The sequence below is a fragment of the Mya arenaria genome, chromosome 5, assembly GCF_026914265.1.
Source record: "Mya arenaria isolate MELC-2E11 chromosome 5, ASM2691426v1".
NCBI classification, from domain to species: Eukaryota; Metazoa; Mollusca; class Bivalvia; order Myida; family Myidae; genus Mya; species Mya arenaria.
The window spans coordinates 9,653,524-9,675,804 of NC_069126.1; the positions used below are offsets into that span (position 1 = coordinate 9,653,524).

The following is a 22,281-nucleotide window of genomic DNA, read 5'->3' on the forward strand; positions in this document are numbered from 1 at the left end:
CTTAATGTATTCATTATTATTATTATTATTATTATTATTATTATTATTATTATTATTATTATTATTAAATTGGGACTGGGAGTAGGATTATTATATACATGTAGTACGGTTGTGAGAAGGGTCTCCATGATGTTTTACACATATGTGACCCGCAACAGCAAACCGGGGGAGATCACTGCGTAGGAAATGGACTCGCGCACCTACACTCAACGCAGTATGAAATGCATACAACAAAGAAATAGACTAATGCATACAACACAGGCAAAGAAGGGTTTTCACATTTGCATACAACATACACAAAGAAGGATGTTGAGAAACGCATACAATAAAGAATATGAACAAAAATATTGACATTGAAATATAATTGTTTAAATCAATAAATTATTATGGTAGTGTGTAACCTGTATCTTGGCAAGCGTTCGGTATAAACAACCTTTCCAGTAAAAAGTAAGTAGATGTTGAAAAATCATGTTTTAATCGTTCAAATTTCTTTCAAACATATTTCTTTTAAACAATATATTTTGAAATAAAGCTCCGAAACAGTTTTACTGGAAGGAATTCAACGTAATTTAAGGTTAAAGGTGATCTGGGGTTTTCAGACGCTTTTGTTTACATAATCCTAGCAACAAAATTCTACTACAACCCACTTATATATTTGTTAAGCTACAAGTAATGATATAGAATAGACTTTTACTTTAATTTCTTAAGTAGATCTAAATGTTTAATGTCTAAAAGAATATAAAATAGCAGTTGCATAATTATCTGATGCTATAATCACTTAGTCCAAATAATTGTAGATTTTTTTCCAATTTTTGACATGACAAATCCTTCAGGTACAAATTGTTTTGTACCAAAAGTGGGTAGTTATTCCGATCGGGATTCTGGGTTAAAGCATATGGTGTCCATAATTTATCATAAAAACAAGAAATATTACTAGATAGTGTTATTTTATATTAGTTTTGTACACAAAAAATAAATATCAATTTACTACCTTCTAAAGGCTGTTTCCCCTTGTGAAAAACTGTCCATTTTCCCGAAATTAAAAAAAAATCCCAATTTGATAAATGCAGATTAAGTTAATGAATAAAAAGCAATGAATTTCTTGAAATATAAACAAAATCTTGACAAGGCTTACTCTTTCAAAGCATAATGTATGCATAAAAAAGTTTTACCATGTTTATTTTTCATTACTGGTTGAGAAGCAGTTTCCGACAGTTTTTAAACGTTTTTATTGAATTATTTAAACGTGTTTAAATATCTACTAAAATTGTTAATATTTTATATAACTACAGCTCAAGCTGCTATTGTCGATATATTTCTTACATGTGTGACGTCACATAAAGTGTATCTAATAGGGGCGCAAAGAGGGTACTTACACTGTTCTGATTAGCTTATGATGAGAAGCAGTTTCCGACAATTTGAATGCGGGGCATATTTAAGGTGCCTGTTGTGTGTTTTTATTATCCGTTTATTTAATAAAGTAAATATAAGACTGTAATAAGAGAAATGTTATTTAATTTTTCAGCATTTACGAAAAATTTAAACCTTAAAATTTACGACATTCAATTCATACTCGAAAATCAGGCAGAGACTGAATATCAATGATTTTTTTATTCATTTCTGATGGAAACTTGTGTTTGTTTACATTTAAGTGAATGTGGATGCGAAACAAGCATGACACCAGTGTTCACAAATATGTACACAATGATCATCGTTTGTATAAGTCAATTAAGGAAAACCTTGTAGCTATTCATAGATATGCAAATTAGGTTCACACGCATGCGCAATACGCTGCGCGTGCAGATCACCCACGTGCAAGTTTGTGTACAAAATGAAAAATAAACATTAAACATTTAATAATTATAAAAGTTTCTTACGTGTCTCGGTAAGAATTTCAACTTTAGATTGCCTAGTTACCATATAGTTGAATTGCAGTACCTTCTTTATGAAGATCTAAGGAAGGTACGCGATTTGTCGGAAACTGCTTTCCGTCGGAAACTGCTTCTCAACCAGTATATTAGATATTTTGGCCTGATTTTGTATTTTTCCCAAAGTCGACTTTTTTTCTCAATTTGCAAGGCACAGGCGGTAAAAATAATTCCCAAAAAAATCAGTGTGTCAGTCAAGTTTCGTTTAATTGAAAAGATAAATCCTGTGTTTAATGCATTTAATGCTTGTTTTGTGCATAATAGCTTTGCACTTACATGGTAATATATGAATATAAACCTTTATTATCCATTTCAAACACAAAATACTTCAGTAATTACAATTTCAATATTTTTCATTCCCCAACACCCGTGGCCCAGTGGTTAAGGCAGCCGCCTACGGAGTGGGAGGTTGTGGGTTCGATCCCCTACAGTATCAACTTGCAGCATATTAGAACATTAAATGGCGTTGTTCAGAAAAGTACTCAAGGAAACATGAGTGTTGCTAAGGCAAGCCTCTGTATTGATCTAGATCATCAAATTATCAATCACCGTAAACAAAGGCATATTTTAACAGGTGTTTGGGATTTGCATCCTGTTCGGAATTGTACTGTCAACCAGTAGGTGCTGAATTCTACCAACTAATGCCTGCATTATTATTATTATTATTAATTTATTATTATTATAATTAGTATTCTATTAATGGTAGTATTTTTTACAACAAAGTAAGAAACATCTATCTTCATTGTAAATAAGTTTTTTTTTTATTATTATTCTATTAATGGTAGTATTTTTTATGCCCCCACAAAGTGGCGGCATATAGGGTTGCCCTTGTCCGTACGTACGTCCGTCCGTCCGTACGTACGTACGTACGTACGTCCCGAAGATTGTTTCCGATCTAATTCTTGAAAACCGTTTGTCCAATCCTCACCAAACTTTAAACACATGTTTGTGACCATAATATCTTGATCAAGTTCGATAGTCATGGAAATCGCTTTAGTCATTTAGGAGTTACGGCCCTTTTTTGCCAAAAATACTTCAAAAATATATGTTTCCAATCTAATTCTTGAAAAGTATGTGTCCAATCCTCACCAAACTTTACATACATGATTGTGATCATAATATCTTGATCAAGTTCGATAGCCATGGAAATCGCTTTTGTCATTTAGGAGTTACGGCCCTTTATTTGCAAAAAAAGACTTGAAAAATACGTCCCGAAGATTGTTTCCGATCTAATTCTTGAAAACTGTTTGTCCAATCCTCACCAAACTTTAAACACATGTTTGTGACCATAATATCTTGATCAAGTTCGATAGTCATGGAAATCGCTTTAGTCATTTAGGAGTTACGGCCCTTTTTTGCCAAAAATACTTCAAAAATCATTATGGCTTATTTTCTGTGACAAAAAACCGAAGTGGGGGCATCCGTGTCCTATGGACACATTTCTAGTTTTGTTTGTTAGGTTTTTATTCAGAAAAACAATGATGAATTGAATGTCTGAAACCATTACCTTTTTCTTTGGGAACGTATCCAAATGTAGAAATGCTTATCCCTTTGTCAATTAGCGGAGCAGGAACAGGCTGGAATTAGTGTTTTTTGTCCAGATCACAAAGGAGCCACACAACTGGTACACCAAAACCAACAAAAATAACGATATATTTACAAGAACAATTTTTTACCTTAAAATCAAATCAGGTTAGGCTCGGTGAAAAAAATAGGGTCTGTGAACCAAAATATGTTGCTTATTTTTGGCTTTATCAAAATCAAGTTCATAATATGTTGTGTGTGCGTGCGTGCATGCCTGCGTTTCTTTTTATGTATAAACATCTATAGATATTCATCCTTTTTACAATGTATATGACTATGGGGAATTAGTTTTGCACTTGCCCAATACTATTCTACATGTGTGATGGTTGTGAAGAACAGAAAACACAGCGTGGAATAAAGTCCGTTTAAATGGTTATAAGAGGCAGAAATTAAATTAAATCCTATATTTTGTTACCCATCTGTAGTTTGTGCATATATTTTTTACAGTGCCTTGTTTGCCTATGAAAAAGAAGAAGATCATCAGGCCTGTTGATACTTTACCACACAAGAATGTTAACAGGTATACTGCACTAATGTACACTGTGATCAATTAATCTACAATAATTTTAAAAGGTTGAGGAAATTTTACTTCTACATGTGTGTAAATGTAAATTTTGCATTAATTTAATTATATAGAAGTTTCCTGAAAAAAGATTATTCAAATTTAAACTCATTTTGATTTTAACAGTGGTGGAAATATCCACAAGCTCGCAAGCCCTGCACTTGTTTCCGGGCTTGCTCAAATTCTGGATTTTATAAAGCAGTGCTTGCTTTTTTTATGCCATGAAAAGAAATGTGGCTAGTTCATCATAAAGTCTAATTTTGATGACTGTTACAGTAAATATGATACATGCATGTGATTCCTCTCTAGGTATGGCGAAAATGAAATTCACCGTGTAAACCAGCCTTTGAGGCTTGACCAGTGGAAAAAGCGGGGTGTAAACCCCAATGATGGCCGTCCCCTGCCTGAAGTTCCCCAAGATGTGCCCCACGAACAGTCAAGGGAGGCAGCTACACCCCGTCAGGCACCCCACTATGAGAGGGAAGTCGCCCGTGGGGAGCCCCGGCGTGAGCAGGAATTACGTCCACTCCGCCAGAAGCCCCCTGTTTACAGAGGGGACCATGTGGACCTTGACAGTTCCATTGCTTCTTCAAGACGCTCAACACGATCCCAGCCACTGAAGGCCGACTTCTTCATCAGCGTTCCAATATTTAACGAGACTTTGAATCACAGGTATACGTATTCGTTAAGATGGACTTACTACTTTGCAGCCAACCCATAATGTTGATAGGAGTATTTCCTTTAGGGTACTAGGAATGGTTCTAAGCCGTTTTTAAAAATTGTTTTTAGAATAACTATTCATATCGATAGTTTACTAGCATGAGGTTTTCATTTCACATTTTGTTGATTTTTTGTTTTGTTTTTATACTTGGCTTTGTCAAGTAACTCATCAATTTAACGAAACAGAGTGCCTTAACATACGGAAGCTCATATATTTTCTTATTTAAGCTTGAAACAAAATGCTTCAAAAAAGTTGTACAAAAACAGGTTTAAAGCATCTTTGCTGAAAACTTGGTTTTAGTACATAAATACCTACAATTTTGCAGAAAATCAAACCACAATAAATTTTCATTTCCACTACATTACTTATGTAGTGGTTCGTCAATGGAAAGATTCTAATGCCATCTCTGCAAATCATAGCTACTTGAAAGAATTTTGATATATTTTGTATTAAATATTTGTTTTGTAATTGCTTTTTATTACTGGTAGGTGTCCAAATATTTAGGCATGGTTCTGAATCAGGCATTTCCCAAGTATGTTAGTACAACTTAGTAGAGAGAGAGGGAGTTTGAGCTGCATTACATCCTATATTACAGTCCTGTTTTTTTTCTTCAGTTTCCGCAAGAAGAACGAGTTTGTTTACATTGACTCCCGTAGTGATGAGGTGACCACGTATCACCAGACCCTCTCCCGTGGCTCCAGCCTTAAGGACCTACGTAGCTCTGGTAGGCGCCCAGCCTCCACCCCCCGGGAACAAAGGAACCAGCAAAGGCCAAGGTCACTCCAGAGGTAAGTCTTAGAGATATTTACCTCTTGAATTGCTGTTGTACCCACAGATTGTGTAAAATGAGGCATTGTGAAGGATTTGCCATATCCTTTCCGCTACCATAGCCGCCTAATGCAGACCCTAAATTTGGGTGTCTCCATTACCTCTATCATACACCGGCGAACTACCACAGCAGTGTAAACCGTACTCAAATTTTCGGCTTCTGATTACCGCTATCGTACATCGTGGGAATACCGCTTATTTTTATAATCTTGTACATGTTTTGCTAAAAGCAGAGACTTAAATCTCCCGATTAAAATGCGTTAGCAATTAGGTAAAATGTTTATCAATTTCGAAACAGTACAAATGTATAACACAATTAACGAAATTAATTACAAACATTATATAGTACATAAAATTATATAACATAACCCCCTTATAAATCAAGTTTGCATTTCATGAATTAGTGACATATACATTATCCATAATTAGGTAATGTTCTGGTGAAAATGTACATTTTTCCTTTTACTTAAACCCTTAAATAGACACATTAATACAATAAAATGCATTTTATTGGTTTTATTATGTAACGGCAATTAAACTATTCACTTATTAATAACTATGACATATCGGCATAACTACGCTCTGGTTGACTTCGGAAAAATACAAAACTCTCATTAATACACTACGGATATGATGAATTTTGAACAAATGTAGGAATAACCGTAGACGTGTGTTGTAGTAATTTGATTGAAGACAATCATCAGTAGGTAAACGCACATGCAAAACAGTGCAGTGGTAATCCTGTGATATGTAGGTTGTGGTAATTTTCATCTTCGGTATTGGCTACTTTTTAATGTTTATAAAACTACTATAGGCGAGTTTTGTAGAAAGGAATTACTTCTTTGAACAATTTGTTAAGTACATAAAGGATACTATTATGCATTAATACACTCTGGTAGTTCTAGTACAAACATTTTATGAATATGTATTTCAAAATTGCCGGAGACGTTTAATGTTATGATCAATCTTGGAATTATACCACGTGTGCATGCAAAGATACACTATGGCAGTTTTTACTATTGTAGTAACTCGATATTTATGTCTGTTGTTTTCCTCATAAATACGCTACAGCAAGTATTTGATATTTCTAAAACAGCAATTTTGTACTACAGTAGTAGAAAAAGGTTTTCCAAAATATTTCAAAAGTACAATGCTTAAAAAGATGTTTGTAAGGCAACGTTGCGAAATGGTTTTATTATTTCAATCATATTATGCATGTGTGTGCTTGAATCGGAGTAAATTGAAAAAATCAACATAAACACTCTCTGGAATGCCATGTGTGACTAAACTATGTATGTATAAATACGCTATTTTAGCCGTGCTTAATTTTAATGCAGACATCACATTATCACAGTTTTCCAGGCACGTGTAATTCTATTTGTAAAATTCAGTAATAAAACAAAAAGTGAAACTTATGATTTAAGAAGTGGTGTAACAATGTTTGTGTCTCTAGTTCATTGTTGTTTGGATCCTTGACGTGTACCCCTTAACAAAGCATATTTTTACTGTTCAAGTAATGGGCTTGTCCCTGTAGTTTTCATTCTATTATACATATTTTTGTTTATTTTAGTATTCACACATGCATAGAGCGATTACAAAACAATATGTTTATTACCAAATAAATCAGAAAGGAATTAAAATAACAATTCTCTATCATGTATTTTACACACATGCTCATTCATTTCCCATATAAATGTATACTTATAGGACTAAAATCCAAATACGGATTCACAATTCATTCATACATCAAGGTTATAAAATGAATAGATCATTTATTTACATCATACGAACTTGAGGAATACATAGGGATAAAATCAAACATGACGAAAATCAATAATGATTTCTCCTATCAACAAAGAACACATGTACATAATTATATAATAGAAAGACATAGACCAAAACATAAATCAAAGTATTTGACTGTAACTATTATATTGCTAAAAATATCGCAAGATTTGTCACGGGAAACAACACCAGTATAATCACAGCATGCGATTAACGAAACGGCAACATAGTCTAGTGGAGTTTCTGGTGCAATGCAATATCATCGGTCTGTAAAAAGAAATCACATATTGATGAATATTTGTTATAAAGACACGTTGTTAGCGACAATTACATTGTATATTTGTAATTTTGTTAAATATGTCCTCATTTTAAGCATGAAATGTTTAATTCTATAAAAAAGACATTCAAACAAGCATTATTCCTCCCTTCAAGAACAAAAGGTTGACACCTGAACAACATTTTGTTATGATTATTTCATCAATACTATATTGAAAATTTATTTTAATTCATGATTGATCTAAACGGCGCTTTCTTGTACTAGACTCTGAAATTCAAGATGTGCCATTAAAAAGTAAAAATAATTTAATATACCGTATTTTCTCGACTATAAGGCGATTCGCTTATAAGACGGCCCCCTAACTTTGCCTATGAAATCTGGTGCTTTTTGTTTCGACTCGCTTATAAGACGGGGTCAATTTTTAAGCAAATCTAAAATGCTAAAATTCTTCCTAATGTGTAAAAATGTTCAAGCTCAACGGACAATTATCGACTTTCGCGGTAACTGTTTTTGTTTTACTCAAAGAAAATGGCGGGCAACTGTGAGCTCTCTATTTGGAGGTAGGTTAAAAATGAGTACATAAGTTTGCAGGACAGGTCGTTACTTATCGAAATTGTAATAATTAATTAATAACAACATATGTTTGTTTTAGTTTATTTTTTTATTGAAGACACCAATGAAGTTCTTCGGCAAAATAAATGGCTTCAATAACATAACTGCGAAAAGCCGAGGCATGAATAGGTGTTTGTTTAGCAATAATGCTTTAGGCAATATTGTCCCTTGATTGGCGACGAACATAAAGGATTCATATTCGCATTGTCATTTGTTTGCTTAATCAAATTGACAGTTAGGTACCTACATCATATTAACATTCCAATTTATTGATTTGATATATCTGTCATACTAATTATACTGACACGCGCCATGAGAAAAAATGCAGATATAACGGTACACTGTGTGACGTCAGAGCACGCGCGGTGAAGAGATTTCGTGTTGTTGTTTACTTAATTGCCCCATACTTATATCAGCAGACGATAGACTGGATAGACGAATACCCTATGTAAAATTTAACTGATTTTGACTTGAATCTTTTTTTAATATTTTATCGACTCGCTTATAAGACGGGTCCCCTACTTTGGGGGTAAAAATCGGGACCCAATTTCCCCGTCTTATAGTCGAGAAAATACGGTATGCATTTTCATGAACTTCAGAGACCGTTCATTGTTTCGATTTAAGGGTCATTTCAAAATGCAATTATATAAAAACATATATTATTGAAAATGTTTTACATACATGAGTTGTTGTTTTCCGTTCCTCTGTGTTTATGGAGCCATATTCTGTATTCTGTATTCTGTATCTTTCCTCCAACGTTGGAGAACCGTGTTTTACCACGTATGGTTTATCACCGTCACCAATGTTTAAACCAATTATTTACGTATCACTGGTATATGTACACCCGCACTGTACACGTCACAACACTACCTATGTAATAGTGTACAGTCGGTTAGCAGAGCCATTAACATCGCCTAAGGCCGCGTATTGTCTGTATCTCTCAGTATGAAGACAGTATAGAAGTCTTCTGATTTGGTACTCTAGGTCTGCTAATCTCTGTATGTCATCTTCAGTAGGTCTAGTTAGTAGGTGGGAGCAGTCAATTAAGTATCTTACTCTCTCGATTTGGTTCAAGGTCTGCCACTGACCATCATTCTTTGCACACTTATTAAATTCTATTATAATGTCATTGATTATGGGCTTTCTAACTGTTTGTAGGTTGATACATTCTAATATAAAGTGTTCCAGAGTCTCACTAGATTCATTACATAGTTGGCATGTGGGATTCACAGAATTTTGGTTGAAGTTTGCTTTCGTACTTTGAAGGATATATGTTCCCACAAGTAGTTTTAGTTTCACTGGTATGCGGGTAATGTCTCTTGTTGATTTGGTTTTTATTCTTAGTATAGGATGTGTATGTCCAGGTTGATAGAATTGAAAGTTCATGTGTTGTAGACTTTTGTAATGTACTGCAGTTGTTAAGATTTGTTCTTTCCACTTGTAGTTAACTACATTTTTTACTTTGTTTTTCCATACGACACGTTTAAATGGGTTGGATATTACTGAAATAATGTCATCAAGATCATAAAACCACAGTAGTCTCCTGATTTCAATGAACCAACTATTGCTTTTTCCGTCTTTCACAATTGTCTGTCTTTGAGCGAGAGTTTTTTCTATAGAGTTGTCATCTTGTAGGCAGATGTTGTTTAGTAATGTTAATGCTTTTTTATGTATTTGAGCTTCTACAGGTAGGACTCCAGATATAATATATATCGCTGCATCCGCTGTGTTGTTTGGCAAGGATAGTAGTTGTTTTATACTTTTTTTCTGAAACACTTCTAATTTTTCCATAGCACATTTCCCTGGTAGAATAACTTCTAATCCATAAGTCAGTATTGGTAGTACATAAAGGTTGAATAGATGTAAACGGGTTTGAGGGTCAGTTCTTTGATAACCATGCAACTCATCTGAGAATAGTTTATACAGTGTTTTTCTGGCCTTTATTATGTTATTGTCAGTATTACATTCCGTAGACTGGGCTTTTGTAGATGTACGTTTAATTCCAAGATGGGTTGTAGAGTCAACAGTTTTTATCACATTTTCATTAATTGTATAGGTTCCATTTTCAACATTACTAGCACTCTTTGTAGTTGGTGTAATATGTAAATGTTCTGTTTTTTTGGGTTGAAGATGGTATCTTTCTTGCTTTGCAAAGTTTTCAGCTATGTCAATCAGGATTTGAGTTTCTTTCTTCGCTGTAGAGTTCAATGTAATATCGTCCGCACAGGCTGTGGCATTGCATCTTGTTGTTCCAATTTTACAAACAATCTCCTTGTCTTGTAGTCTGTTCAGTAAAGGGTTCACATAAATTTTATATAAATCAGCACTGAGTACTCCACCTTGTCTCACCCCTTGTAGTACAGGAAATTGTTCAGATCTATTGCCTTGCCACTGCACTATACTTGCTGTATTTTCATGAATATTCTTAAGTAAAGTCCAATGCGTATCTTGAATTCCCATATGATAGATTCTTCTGAGTAAGTGTTTATGGTCAACTACATCAAATGCTGATTTGGCATCCAACAATATTATGTCTACGTTTTCTTTGTTGTCCTTACATTCTCTAATTATTTCTTCTAATACTAATGAAGCATGAAGTGGAGATGTGTTCTTTGTAAATCCTCTTTGGTATGGGTTTTGCTTGTCTATTATGGTATCATTGATTCTATGTTTTATCACAGATTCAATAATTTTCTCAATGACTGGCAAGACTGTTATTCCACGGTAGTTTGTAACGTCTTGACACTTTCCTTTGTTTTTGAATACAGGAGTGAGAATTCCAACTTTAAGAAGGTCCGGGATTTGGCCAGTTTGAAATATTCTATTCATAATTTCTAATATTTTCTCTCTTAACAGTGGACCGCCATATTTTATATTTTCAATTGTCATTCCAAAAATATCATCAGCTTTCCCTGTGTTAATTGAGTTAATAGCTTCATCTAATTCTGGTTCAGTTACAGGCTCTACCTCTGTATCAAGAACTATGTCATCCATCAGTGAAACTTCATTAATAACTTGTTGATGATAATCACTGTCATATTCATCAGAATTTGTTAAATCTGCTAGTGCACTAAAGTGTTCGTGGAAACCAGAGATGATATTCTCTTGACTTTCAAGCTCTTTTCCATTCACATTTAATTTTTCTAGTACATTATGTTTTCTCTTCTGAGAGTTGACCAGTTTATAGAAGAGTTTCTTATCATTAATCTTTGTATCCATTATTTTTTCACGTTCATAATCTTTGCGTCTGGCATGCTCTATTCTACATTTACTACGAAATTCTTTCTTTTTTACTTTCATTGTTGTGTGTGATAGATTTCCATTTTCAGTTGGTTTTCCAGCATCTTTCCATTCTTTGTATGACCATCTAAGTGCATTCAGAGAATTTGCTATGTCATGGTTCCATACTCTTAATTTTGGTTTCGCCTTCATACTGCGTGGTTTCCTAGAAAAAGTTTGCATAGAGTCATTAATAATTTGAATTATCTGTTTGGTGTTCTCAGTTATCGAAGAGATGTCGGCTGTTTCTGTGACTCTTAGGTGTTGTATTTTTTCATTGATCAGATTCTGATATGTTTCCTTGTCAATCTTTTCCCAGTTTATTCTCCTTTTATATAGAGTAGTCACTTGTTTGGTACACTGTTTCTTGAATGAACATTTCAGTGACATGCTAATAGGGTAATGATCCGATAGGTTTTCTGGAATATCACTCAGGACTATTTTGATACTATAGTTATTGTTTGCGATAGGTTTTAGAAAGTAATCAATCTCCGAACATTCTACACCGGTTGACAATACATAGGTTTTACCACTAACATCAAAGCACAAAGAATATTGTTCAATAAATGATTTGATCAGTAGAGTTCTTTTGTCCGATTTACATTCATTTTTCGATAGATCAACGTTCATGTCACCACCTATTAATATTTCATGTGTGGATTTATATTTTTCACAGATATCATAGAGATACTCAATTGTTTCTGCATATTCTAAGTCTGATTTCTTTGAACCTCGAGAAGGCATATAAACAGATACTATCAAGATATTATGGGATAACGATTTGAATTCAATACACTGTATTCGTTCGTTTCCGTCTTTAATGGTGTTTAATAGATGGTCAATGGATTTGTCCCATATAACAGCTACGCCTCCATAACCTCTTGGTAATTGATAGGGTAAAATAGGGTCATCATTATCAGCTCCTTTTCCGATGTAATTAAAGTTTTTATCAATTTCTCCTAGCAGGTTAATATTATTTTCGAATAACCAGGTTTCTTGTAGCAGTAGGATTTGATTACTTTTCATTATCTGACATATCGCTTCGGTGTTTGTTTTTACATTTTTGCAATTAAATGAGCAAATATTTAAAGTCTCTATCGATGTAGACGTGTTCCCGGTGACAGGGTCCTTTCTTTGTCTAAAAAAGAGGAGTCATCAGGGGTCCTTTGTGTACTGTTTGGGGATCCACTTTGCTCGTCTATAGGCACTTTACCTTTGTCTTTTGGTGATTGGACAGTTGTTCTTGGACTGCATTGCTCGTCATTGGTAGCGTTTTGGGTTAGGGTGGTTCTCTCAGTCTGGTTTTCTGGTAAATTAGTAATTATCTCTTTTTCCGGCCGGGTTTGGTTACTGGCTCTACTATGCCAGGGTTTGTCTGTTCTTCTGGTAGGTAATTGCTGCCTTTTACTGTGGTTTTTGTAGAAAATACTTGGACCAGCTAGGGCTAGATGAAGCTTGTTTTTTTGTACTGTAACATCTCCTAAAGTAGGGTGTTGAATAACTTGAGTATCGTCACATCCTCGGGCTCCTTGTGTAAGTTCATTTTCAGGGACGTTGTCAATATTTTGTACATTCTTGTATTTTTCCGTGGAGCTGTTACTACCTTGTTTTTCTGTCGCTATGGTCACTTTCGTAATTTCACAGTCAGGACTAGGGATACAGGTTTCCGGTGTTTTTTGGTCTAAGATCTCTAGCTGCTTATCAACTTGCTTCAGTATGAATGATGTAACTCTGTCATGTATGGATTGAAGTAACTTGCTATCATCTGAATGGTGATCAATATTGTCTTTTTTGTTTGTAGGCAAGCTGTGTGTTGAGTTGCTATTTACTTTTGTTTCTAGCATGTCTATTCTTTTCTCATATGTTTTAAGGGTTCTGTTTAGTTCTTCGTTTTGTGATTCTAATTTTTGTATGTATTTTTCTAATTTTGCTGTATGTCCATTCTTTTCGTTAATTTCTTTTTCTCTAATTTTTAACTGGTTTTCAAGTTTCTTAAGATTTACTTCTTTCTGTCTCAGTTGTTGTCCATTTTCATCAGGATTCTTCATAGTCACCTCAGTTTGTGTATCTTTGGATTTCATCAATGTATGACACTGTGTGTCTAAGACGAGGTCTATAGTTGGGTTTTGACTAGTAATGGCTGCTTGCTCTCCAAGTCCTAGGCATGCAGGGCATATAGCTGAGTGTTCAATGTCGGCAAGGCATCTCTCATGGTAAATCTCGTTGCACACATCACACACATCTTCTTCATCTATTACTTCCTTATCACAAACTAAGCAAATGACTGTATCTTTTGTTGTTTCTTCACTTAGTAGATTTTGTACTATTGATTTTGATTCAATCTTTTTTTGTGGAATATTGATTTTTTTGGACTTAGGGTTCTTGTTTTTGGTTGGACGGATAATTGAAGCTACCTGGGTACAGAGCCCACACTGGAAGTTGCAGTTAGAGTCCGATTCAATTTTTCTAATGTCCGGTTCTGTTAGTCCTGCGCATCTGTAATGGATCCAATGCTCAGATGTCGAACATAACACACTTCTTGTTAGGCAGTTTTTTTGACATTTGATACATGAGATGTCTTCATTGTTTTTTGCATTTGGTTTTACACCTTTCGGTCGGCTATTGTCGCTATATTCTTGAATTTTCACATTCTGCATTTTTTGAATCTCTTCTATGAATATCTGGTTTAGTTTGTCTGTATTAATTCTTTGCCCATCTATTTTTGCACTACAACATACTTCATAGATTTGATCGAGATCTTCATTGATAAATATATTTTGCTGTTTTCCGTTTACTAAAATTCTACTGGTTGTGTTGTAAATGTTCAGGGTATATTTGTTATTTACACGTATGGTGAATTGAACTATATTATTTCCTCCTCTGTCAGTAGATTGTTCGATTGTCACTTCGCTTGAATCTTTCTTTCTGTAATACACAAGCGTAGCAGCTTTCAAAAGTTCGAATGTTGCAGTGTCAGCCGTCATGACAATCCCCCCATTTGTGTGTTCGATTTTTACATTATCGGTTCTCTTTGCAGCGTGAAGTTTTTTCAGTAATGCTTTATCTACATTGAGATCGTAGTTGGTACCTCCAATTGTTGTGTATACTTCAGTATCTACATTCTTATGAGACTGATTTAGCTTGCTTAATAGTTGCGAACTGCTCTGTCTAGTTAGAGCCATTATAATATTTGGGTTTGTGGAATACACAGGAAAATGTTCATAAAATGTTCATTAAAATGTTATGTAAAAAATATCACTTTAAAACACTCATGTAAGATCTAGTAAGTATCCATATTAAAACATGAATAAATAAAGGTAATTAAAAGCAGGTATAAGAAATACAGAGTAGTAGAAGCTGTATTTGATAAGAGTTCCAATCTGCTATAGATAAATCAAGTGGCTTAGTTGGTGAAATTTATTTTCCAAGATGGCGTCTCCGCCACGATATTTCGTGGGATACTCTCGGTACTGTCTTCACTCTATCTGCGCCTCATTAACATGGGAATGTGAAAATAACATACAGCGGTTGCTAGGTAAATTGTCTAAAAAGTTAAGCACAATATAATAGTTCAGTTCTAGGAACAGTCTGAAAATTTCGTTGTTTCTACAGTTTTTGTCTTGACAATATTCATAAATTGTGGGTTTCTATACTCAGATACTCAATACCCGGCGCATACACAATTGTTTAGGCTCCGCTAACCGACTATAATCAACTTATCTTGTATTTAATTTCAGTGAAGAAAACTTATTTCCAAGATGGCGCCACCGCCATGGAAATTCGTGGGCGCCCACGTTACGCTGTATTCAGTTTTTTTCCTGTTCCTCAATAGAAATTATGCCATTTCCAGTACACCAGTTGCTAAATAAGTCTTGTTGGACTTGACCCCCATTCGGCCTTTCCTAGAGGTAATGTCACGATACGAAATAAAACATTCCCTTAAATAAAATAACCTTTCATTTGAGTTTTATTTTATAAACATTAGAATTATACTCGTGCAAGCTGACTCTGCACTGCAGATTGCCAAAGAGGTCAAGTTAAAAAATGTCGCTTGTTTGTTTGGATTTCCTTATACGTGTGCTATTCCCGCCGATAAGTTGTTCTGTGAACTAAAAACAGAAACAGAAAACATTAAACAGCTGATTGATTTTAAAAGATGCTGTTCGTGTTTCATTTTGGTGGTACATGCAACGATCAATATGTTATTAAACCTGATTATGGTTACTATTTAACATTTTACAGAATGTTTGTAATATACTGTAAAAAATATTACCATTCTCTCAAACAGCTTATAAGTAGCCGGAGGGTTGACGCTTTATACATGATGAATCACAAGCGAGATGTCCACGGCAAACCACACAAATTAGGTCCACAAATAAGCACTTTGTGTAGGTACACTATAAATGTTGACTGTCTACAACACCCATGTTCTTTTTTAATTAAAAAATGACTTTGATGCATGTTTTTTTCACACTTTCCTTTTGTATTTACTTCTTCCTTCAAAACCTTGATCTGCCGGCTATTTATTATAGGATTGAAACATGTCATCGGGTTTCACACATGTTTTGATTATTCCCATGCAGTGGACATAATCTTCCGGTCCGAAATATTTCATGCCATGTGTTCCCCTCTGCTGAGCATCCTAACTTTGCTATCTCTTTTCTTGGACTGATTTTGCGATTGGCCAATATGTCCTTCCGGTTTTTAATGCGTGACACGAATGTTTAGATTTTTTCCAAACGCCAGAGGAACTGATGTTTTAAACTTGGCGGCAAATACAACATGATCATCCTGTGATGTTTTCTCTTCAGTTCTCTACAACTGTTTGAGTCAACCCTACTTATATTTTTCGACTTAAGTACGCCTGGTAATTCCTGAGATACCCCATGACACACGGAGCACCAACGATTCTTGAATGGTGACCGTGACATTTGATCATTGCTTCATCGACAGATATGTATTGATGCATGTTGTATTAAGTCATGCTCCTTTCCCATACAACTTTCATAACAGGGGTCACTGTGGTTCCAATGTAACCTTGATGCGACCTTGTGATATTTGTCCGGTTGGTTAATTGTCTATTGCAGTGGTTTTCATGGCAACTGTGACAGCTATTTGGTAATGGATGTTTTGTTGATATATTTGCAGTCACTATGGTTTCCATGATAACTTTATAGCGATCACGTAATAGATGTCCGGTTGGATTTATAAGAAAGTTATAGCATATATTTCAACAGTTTTAAAAGGAAGCGTAACTAGCGTTAAATGACATTCAAAGGCAACGTCCCCTTTAAAATGGGTTGTGTTATGTTGATTACGTATTATGTTTATACAGGAAATACCGCTGCGTAGTTTTGCATACTTCTAGATTCAAGAACGCTACCAAAGAGCACTTAAGTGACTGATGTAGTTTAATTAAAACATGAAATGTCTACCTTATCGAAGTTAACACACAGTCCGTAAAACAAATATCACAGAAATACCACTGCGCAGTTTTGCTCATTTCTTAAATTTAACAGTGATACCACAGCGTACTTCTGATACAAGAGGAAAAGCATATGCATGCTCTTTTATTAAAGCAAATTAACAAAAGCCAGAGGCGAATAATGTTGAATGGCGATTTTTAAAGAAATACCGTTGCTTATTTTTGCATGGTTATTATATTTGAAAGAAATTCCGTAGTGTAGTAACTGTTTCTAAGACAAAGTACCATAGCGTATTAATGCTGTTTTTAAAATTCACAATCCTTCTTATTTTAATGAAAAACGTACCACAAATTTGTGGAAAATGTGCATTTTGCGGCTGTGGAACTGGACGTACCTACTTTTTCGGTACGTTTCAGTCGTCTACAGTATTCCTACAGTAAAACAGTAGCGGTAACCAGCACCCTTGAAAAATTGGTCTGCATTAGGCGGCTACGGTAGCGCGTCGATGTACGGTAGCGGTATTCGAAAGGATATCAAAAATCGTAAAAAAAAATCTGTCAACGTACAATTATTTGGACTAAATGAAAACATGTAAATACAAGTGGCAACTTGTAGCCTCTTTATTAACACTTACCAAATATTCCAGGGCACCACAGCGTGAGAGACGTCAGCGACCCTTTTCTGGAAGTGAAGCCTCAGTTGCAACTCGATCCTCGTATGGCTACGAGTCTGAGACATTTGAGGGACCAATTATGATGCGCAACAAGCACCTGGCTCCAGGCCTGAACATCGAGTCTGATGATGAAGATGAGCGATAGAAGATTCTTCGATATGGCCATGTAAAACTGTTTTAACTCAGCATATACCATTTTGAGTTACAATAGTTTTGCATTGAACCTTCAATTTACAGTCATCAAAATGATTTCGAACCAGTCAAGTAGCAATGTGATAGACTGGTTACAATTGAGTTGGTTGGTAGGGTGTTGTTTTAATAGAGCTTTTTTCAAACTATTAACATATATATTTATTTGTTAAGATTTAAATTAATCATTTAGAACAAAAGTCAGAAAAATAACCACTTTCTACAAAACCTTTATTGATGTCCTATGCTCTTCAGTATCCTACACTTTTGACGGATATTTTCTATTATACCAAAAATCTATGCATCCATGATGATATTATACTTGTATTCATTGTATTAATTATTTTTTTTATTTTCAATATGTTTTCACACAGGCTCCCTAATTTTTGCACTGAATTTATTACTGTTTCTCTTTTTATAATCCATTTACTTTCTTATATGAAAGCCTCTTGTTAGCTGTGTTCTTTCTGTGTCGAAGGTGCTCTGTCTTGTCATTTAGGAAAACCATAATTGCATTTGATACATATTATACTGTTCGTGTTCTATTTCTGCAAAATAACTGTTTTAGTGTAGTTGTTTGCTCGTGTCTTCAAACTGTTGTGCAGTTATAGACTTTAGCTTTAAGGCTGTTATATGAGAAAGCATACAACAATTAATTTTAAGATCAAGAAAATAAGTTAAACCTGCAATGTCAGTGTAAAAAATATATATGTTTATTAGGGATGCAAACGAATGGCAAAATTGATATTCGAATATTCGGTAATTCTTTCGATCGAATATTCGAATATTCGATTACCGAAATACGTATTTTAGAAGATGTATTAAATATTATTATTATTCGCTAAAGCAATAGCCGGGGCGCTTTTTACCCTACTTTGTCGTAGCCAGTACGCGCAACGGACCCTGATTTCCCCAAATGAGCCTTTGAAATTCTCCATTTTCAGGAAGAAAAAAGCAAAACATTATAAACAACAAATTGAATGATTCAATTCCGCTGCCTTTTGAAAACAATGTGAAATTAGATGGATTCCTAGTCAAACAGTGTTTTGCGCCTATGGAGGGTCTTTCCGTAGGATAATCAGCCTCGTTCTGAGATTGACCTCTAAATTGACTAAATAAAGATATGGAAACCCCAAACCAACTCGGTTCTAGTAAAATAATTAAACGAAAACATAAGTGTATTGGACTCAGCTATTGTACAACAAGAGAGGAAATATATCCTAAAATCCATTTCAAAGCACGAAAATTGTATCGAAACATGGAAACAGTTTATTTAAAAAGCACATATATGCAACAACATTTTTGTAGCACATGGCATTCATATCATCACTTCCATTTGCGCTTTGTTGTACAGTAGTTGCAGCCAAGACAATACATTGGTGTTAAAGCCGATCCCTAGCTAGTTGTTGTAAAAGTAGGGGGACCTTTTATAGTACCCGGCGTTATGTACCTAAATGACACATGACGCGTGTCTAGTCATCACATTCACACCTCTGGCATAAGGGGCCAATCGTTGTAAAAACAAGACAAACGAACATTATAAACAACATCAGCGTTGTAGGCAAAATGTGTTTTATTCTCTTTATTGAACTTTTTTCGAATATTCGAATACCGATTTTGACATTCGAATACCAAACGTTTGATCGAATATTCGAATATTCGTTTGCATCCCTAATGTTTATCATGTCACAAATGAAATTGAAAGTTTAATGTGCCAATTTGAATGAACATTGACTTTATATGATTTGATATGCTCATCAATATTTTCTTCTTTATTTATAAGCAGAACTTTGTGTAATATAGAACATAGATTTTAAAATAATTGCTGTAACATAGTGACATGTCACAGAAGATTTAGTTAAACATGTACATGTACATTAGACAAGTAGATCGTTATGCTTTTGATTTGTTTTGTACTGATAAATTAAATGTTCCAACGTTTCTTTGATTTAGATAATGTCTAGCATGGTTAGCATTTAATTGGTTTATGAAATTTAAGATTAAAAACGATTGTTTTGTTAGCTTAATTTTCAAAGAACAAGTATTGCCATAGCCTTGGTGTCTCTGTTGGCATTGAAAACATTTAAAGTTGAATATTAGTAGACAACTGCTTCACTATGGCAATGCCCACATGTGAAGCAAGTCCTGTGGTTCAAGCTAAACTATTTGCCCTGTGGGGTCTATCAAGAAAAGAAACTGAGGTGAGTGTTGACATCTGCTTGTTGTGCTCTGGGGCGGTATTCATAAGACATCATTAGTCATTTCCTTACTTAAATTATGTTCCTAACTTATGTATCACTCTTATCATATGATATATTAACTTAACTATACCTGAAATACTTAATTTTCAGTAATTTTATGATAAAAATTCAACACTTTTATGTTAAAAACACTAATACTTTTTTGTAATTTGACTATAAAAAATTTAGGAAATTGACTTAAGTTAAGAAATTACTTAAAAGTTTTTTTAATACGGCCCCAGATTTTTTCAAGATGTTGTTAATTTGATGTTAGTGATCAAAATTGGAGTTGTGCAATTGAAAATATTCCTTTCTCGTGTTTCAAAGCTTTTCTTCAAATAAAAACTTGAGGGAAAGAGTTATCTAGTGGTATATGTGTCCGCCTCTTACCCGAGAAGTTTGTGGGTTTCATACCCACCTTCGGGAAATGTTCAAGAACATAGTCATCTTGAATTGAGATTTTGAAGGACTATTTGTTATGGTAGGAAAAATAAATTTGTTATGGTAGGAAAAATAAAAAAGTAAAAAATATTGTATAAATGATTGGTAATTTCTATAACTTTTTTTTCCTCGCATTATGCTTCGACGATCTATATGTATACATGCATTTCAATGTAAACTTAGAAAATGAAGTTTTATCTTTATAATGAAACCATTTTTTGCCCATTTTACCAACCATATTAAACTATTAATCTACTTGTTTTTGATAACCACAACATTTTTCAATCTATTGTCATAACATTTTGCAAGTATTTTCTTTCAGCACATGCAATACAAACGCATTTATATGATACTGCTAGCTTTTAACTTAGTTGTTATTTCATGTCTGTTCTAGTTAAAATATGGGTTTTTGTTCTGATAGTGTATCAGTGGACAAGGAGTGTAAGTTTAGCATAATAAATCATATTTGTTTGGCCAGTGGAAGACAAGATCATAGAAAAACATTTATGATTATAAATGCATAGTTATATAGTATATTATTTACCTATTTACACTGTGTTTGTGCCTTCGTTAAGATGCTTTTGAAGACTTTTTTTATCGAGACAGTGGTCCAGCTTTCTAAAGGAAGTTTATACATATAATCAATGTTTTCGTGTTTATGTCTTTGTAATCTTTTAATAGGGTACTATTTGTGGTCAATTAATTTATTCAGTACTTTTTAATGACATATATATATACATTGAGGTTTACATCAGATTTATTGTATACATTTACTTATATAGACATGTGTTGTTATGCTTGTAAGTTAGTGTAGATTCTAGTCATAGAATCAAATAAAGTAGAAAAAAATAGAGGAATTGTTTTTATCTTAATCAAAGATAGCTATTTATCAAATTCTGTCACTGCTTGTCTGAGAGTTTCTTTGTATTTCTTGTGTGTGTGGGGGGGAGGGGGGCAGCTTCCAGTAATTTGTCTAATCAATAACTTTAGAACCCTTTGTCCAATCAGGTGAGCAATATAGTGCCATCGTGGCCCTCTTGCACCATTGGTATACGTGCAAAATTGAGTTCGGATTTGAACCTCCTTTCGCTGGGTGAGGCAAAGGGTTCAAATTTCAGCAAAATTCTTCAGCATATTTAGATGAAATGGAGTGGACACAAAATGCAAGGCCCATGAGCTTGTGTTATGAACCTGACCTGTTCAAATATTGTTTCTTGATTGACAAATATCTTACCTTCTTTTTGGTTTCAATAATATCATTCAATGGTTAAAAGAATATAATTATGAAAAAGTCACAGAAAGCGAGGCTCAAATGCCGATGTGGTAATATGAATGACCTTTAGTGGACATGGTTCCAACTTAGACTGTAATTCAAGTTCCCTTAAATAAAATGGACACAAAATAATGGGCATTCCTCTATTCCATTACAACTTTGTGGAAAAAATAACAAAATCAATACATGCTCATGCCGATCCTAGTCAGTTGTCCTCTGGCCTAGCAAACATTGGCCAGTGTCATCTACACAAACTTCCATCTAGAAATATAGTCAGTTTTCCTCTAGCCTAGCAAACATTGGCCAGTGTCATCTATACAAACTTCCACCTGAAAATATAGTCAGTTTTCCTCTGGCCTAGCAAACATTGGCCAGTGTCATCTATACAAACTTCCAGCTGGAAATATAGTCAGTTTTCCTCTGGCCTAGCAAACATTGGCCAGTGTCATCTATACAAACTTCC

The 22,281-nt window shown here is 34.3% G+C and overlaps 2 protein-coding genes across 3 annotated transcripts; one reads left to right on the top strand and one right to left on the bottom strand.

The window, feature by feature from the left end:
- Positions 1–400: 400 nt before the first annotated feature.
- On the top strand, positions 401–21,396 carry LOC128235382 (uncharacterized). Its single transcript, XM_052950192.1, has 5 exons — positions 401–447; positions 3,960–4,032; positions 4,384–4,746; positions 5,410–5,583; positions 17,649–21,396. Coding segments are annotated over exons 1-5 (783 nt in total). The 5' UTR covers positions 401–446; the 3' UTR covers positions 17,821–21,396.
- On the bottom strand, positions 6,693–10,137 carry LOC128235381 (uncharacterized). Of its 2 annotated transcripts, none has more exons than XR_008261207.1 (2): positions 8,000–8,874; positions 6,693–7,675 (listed from the first exon to the last, which is right to left on the bottom strand). XR_008261207.1 is itself a non-coding variant. In XM_052950191.1 (2 exons), exon 1 carries the CDS (start codon positions 10,086–10,088, stop codon positions 9,168–9,170), a length of 921 nt encoding a protein of 306 aa, XP_052806151.1. In that variant the 5' UTR covers positions 10,089–10,137; the 3' UTR covers positions 6,693–7,675; positions 8,979–9,167. The 2 variants fall into 2 exon arrangements, 1 of the variants encoding a protein (XP_052806151.1); XM_052950191.1 differs by lacking the exon at positions 8,000–8,874 and adding an exon at positions 8,979–10,137.
- Positions 21,397–22,281: the final 885 nt, after the last annotated feature.

Excerpts from the sequence above, each read along its gene's own strand:
- LOC128235381 (XM_052950191.1), bottom strand. The coding sequence starts at position 10,088 with ATGGAAAAATTAGAAGTGTTTCAGAAAAAAAGTATAAAACAACTACTA.
- LOC128235382 (XM_052950192.1), top strand. Across the intron at positions 4,033-4,383 it reads CCACACAAGAATGTTAACAG|GTATGGCGAAAATGAAATTC; the intron begins GTATACTGCACT and ends ATTCCTCTCTAG. Across the intron at positions 4,747-5,409 it reads AACGAGACTTTGAATCACAG|TTTCCGCAAGAAGAACGAGT; the intron begins GTATACGTATTC and ends TTTTTTCTTCAG.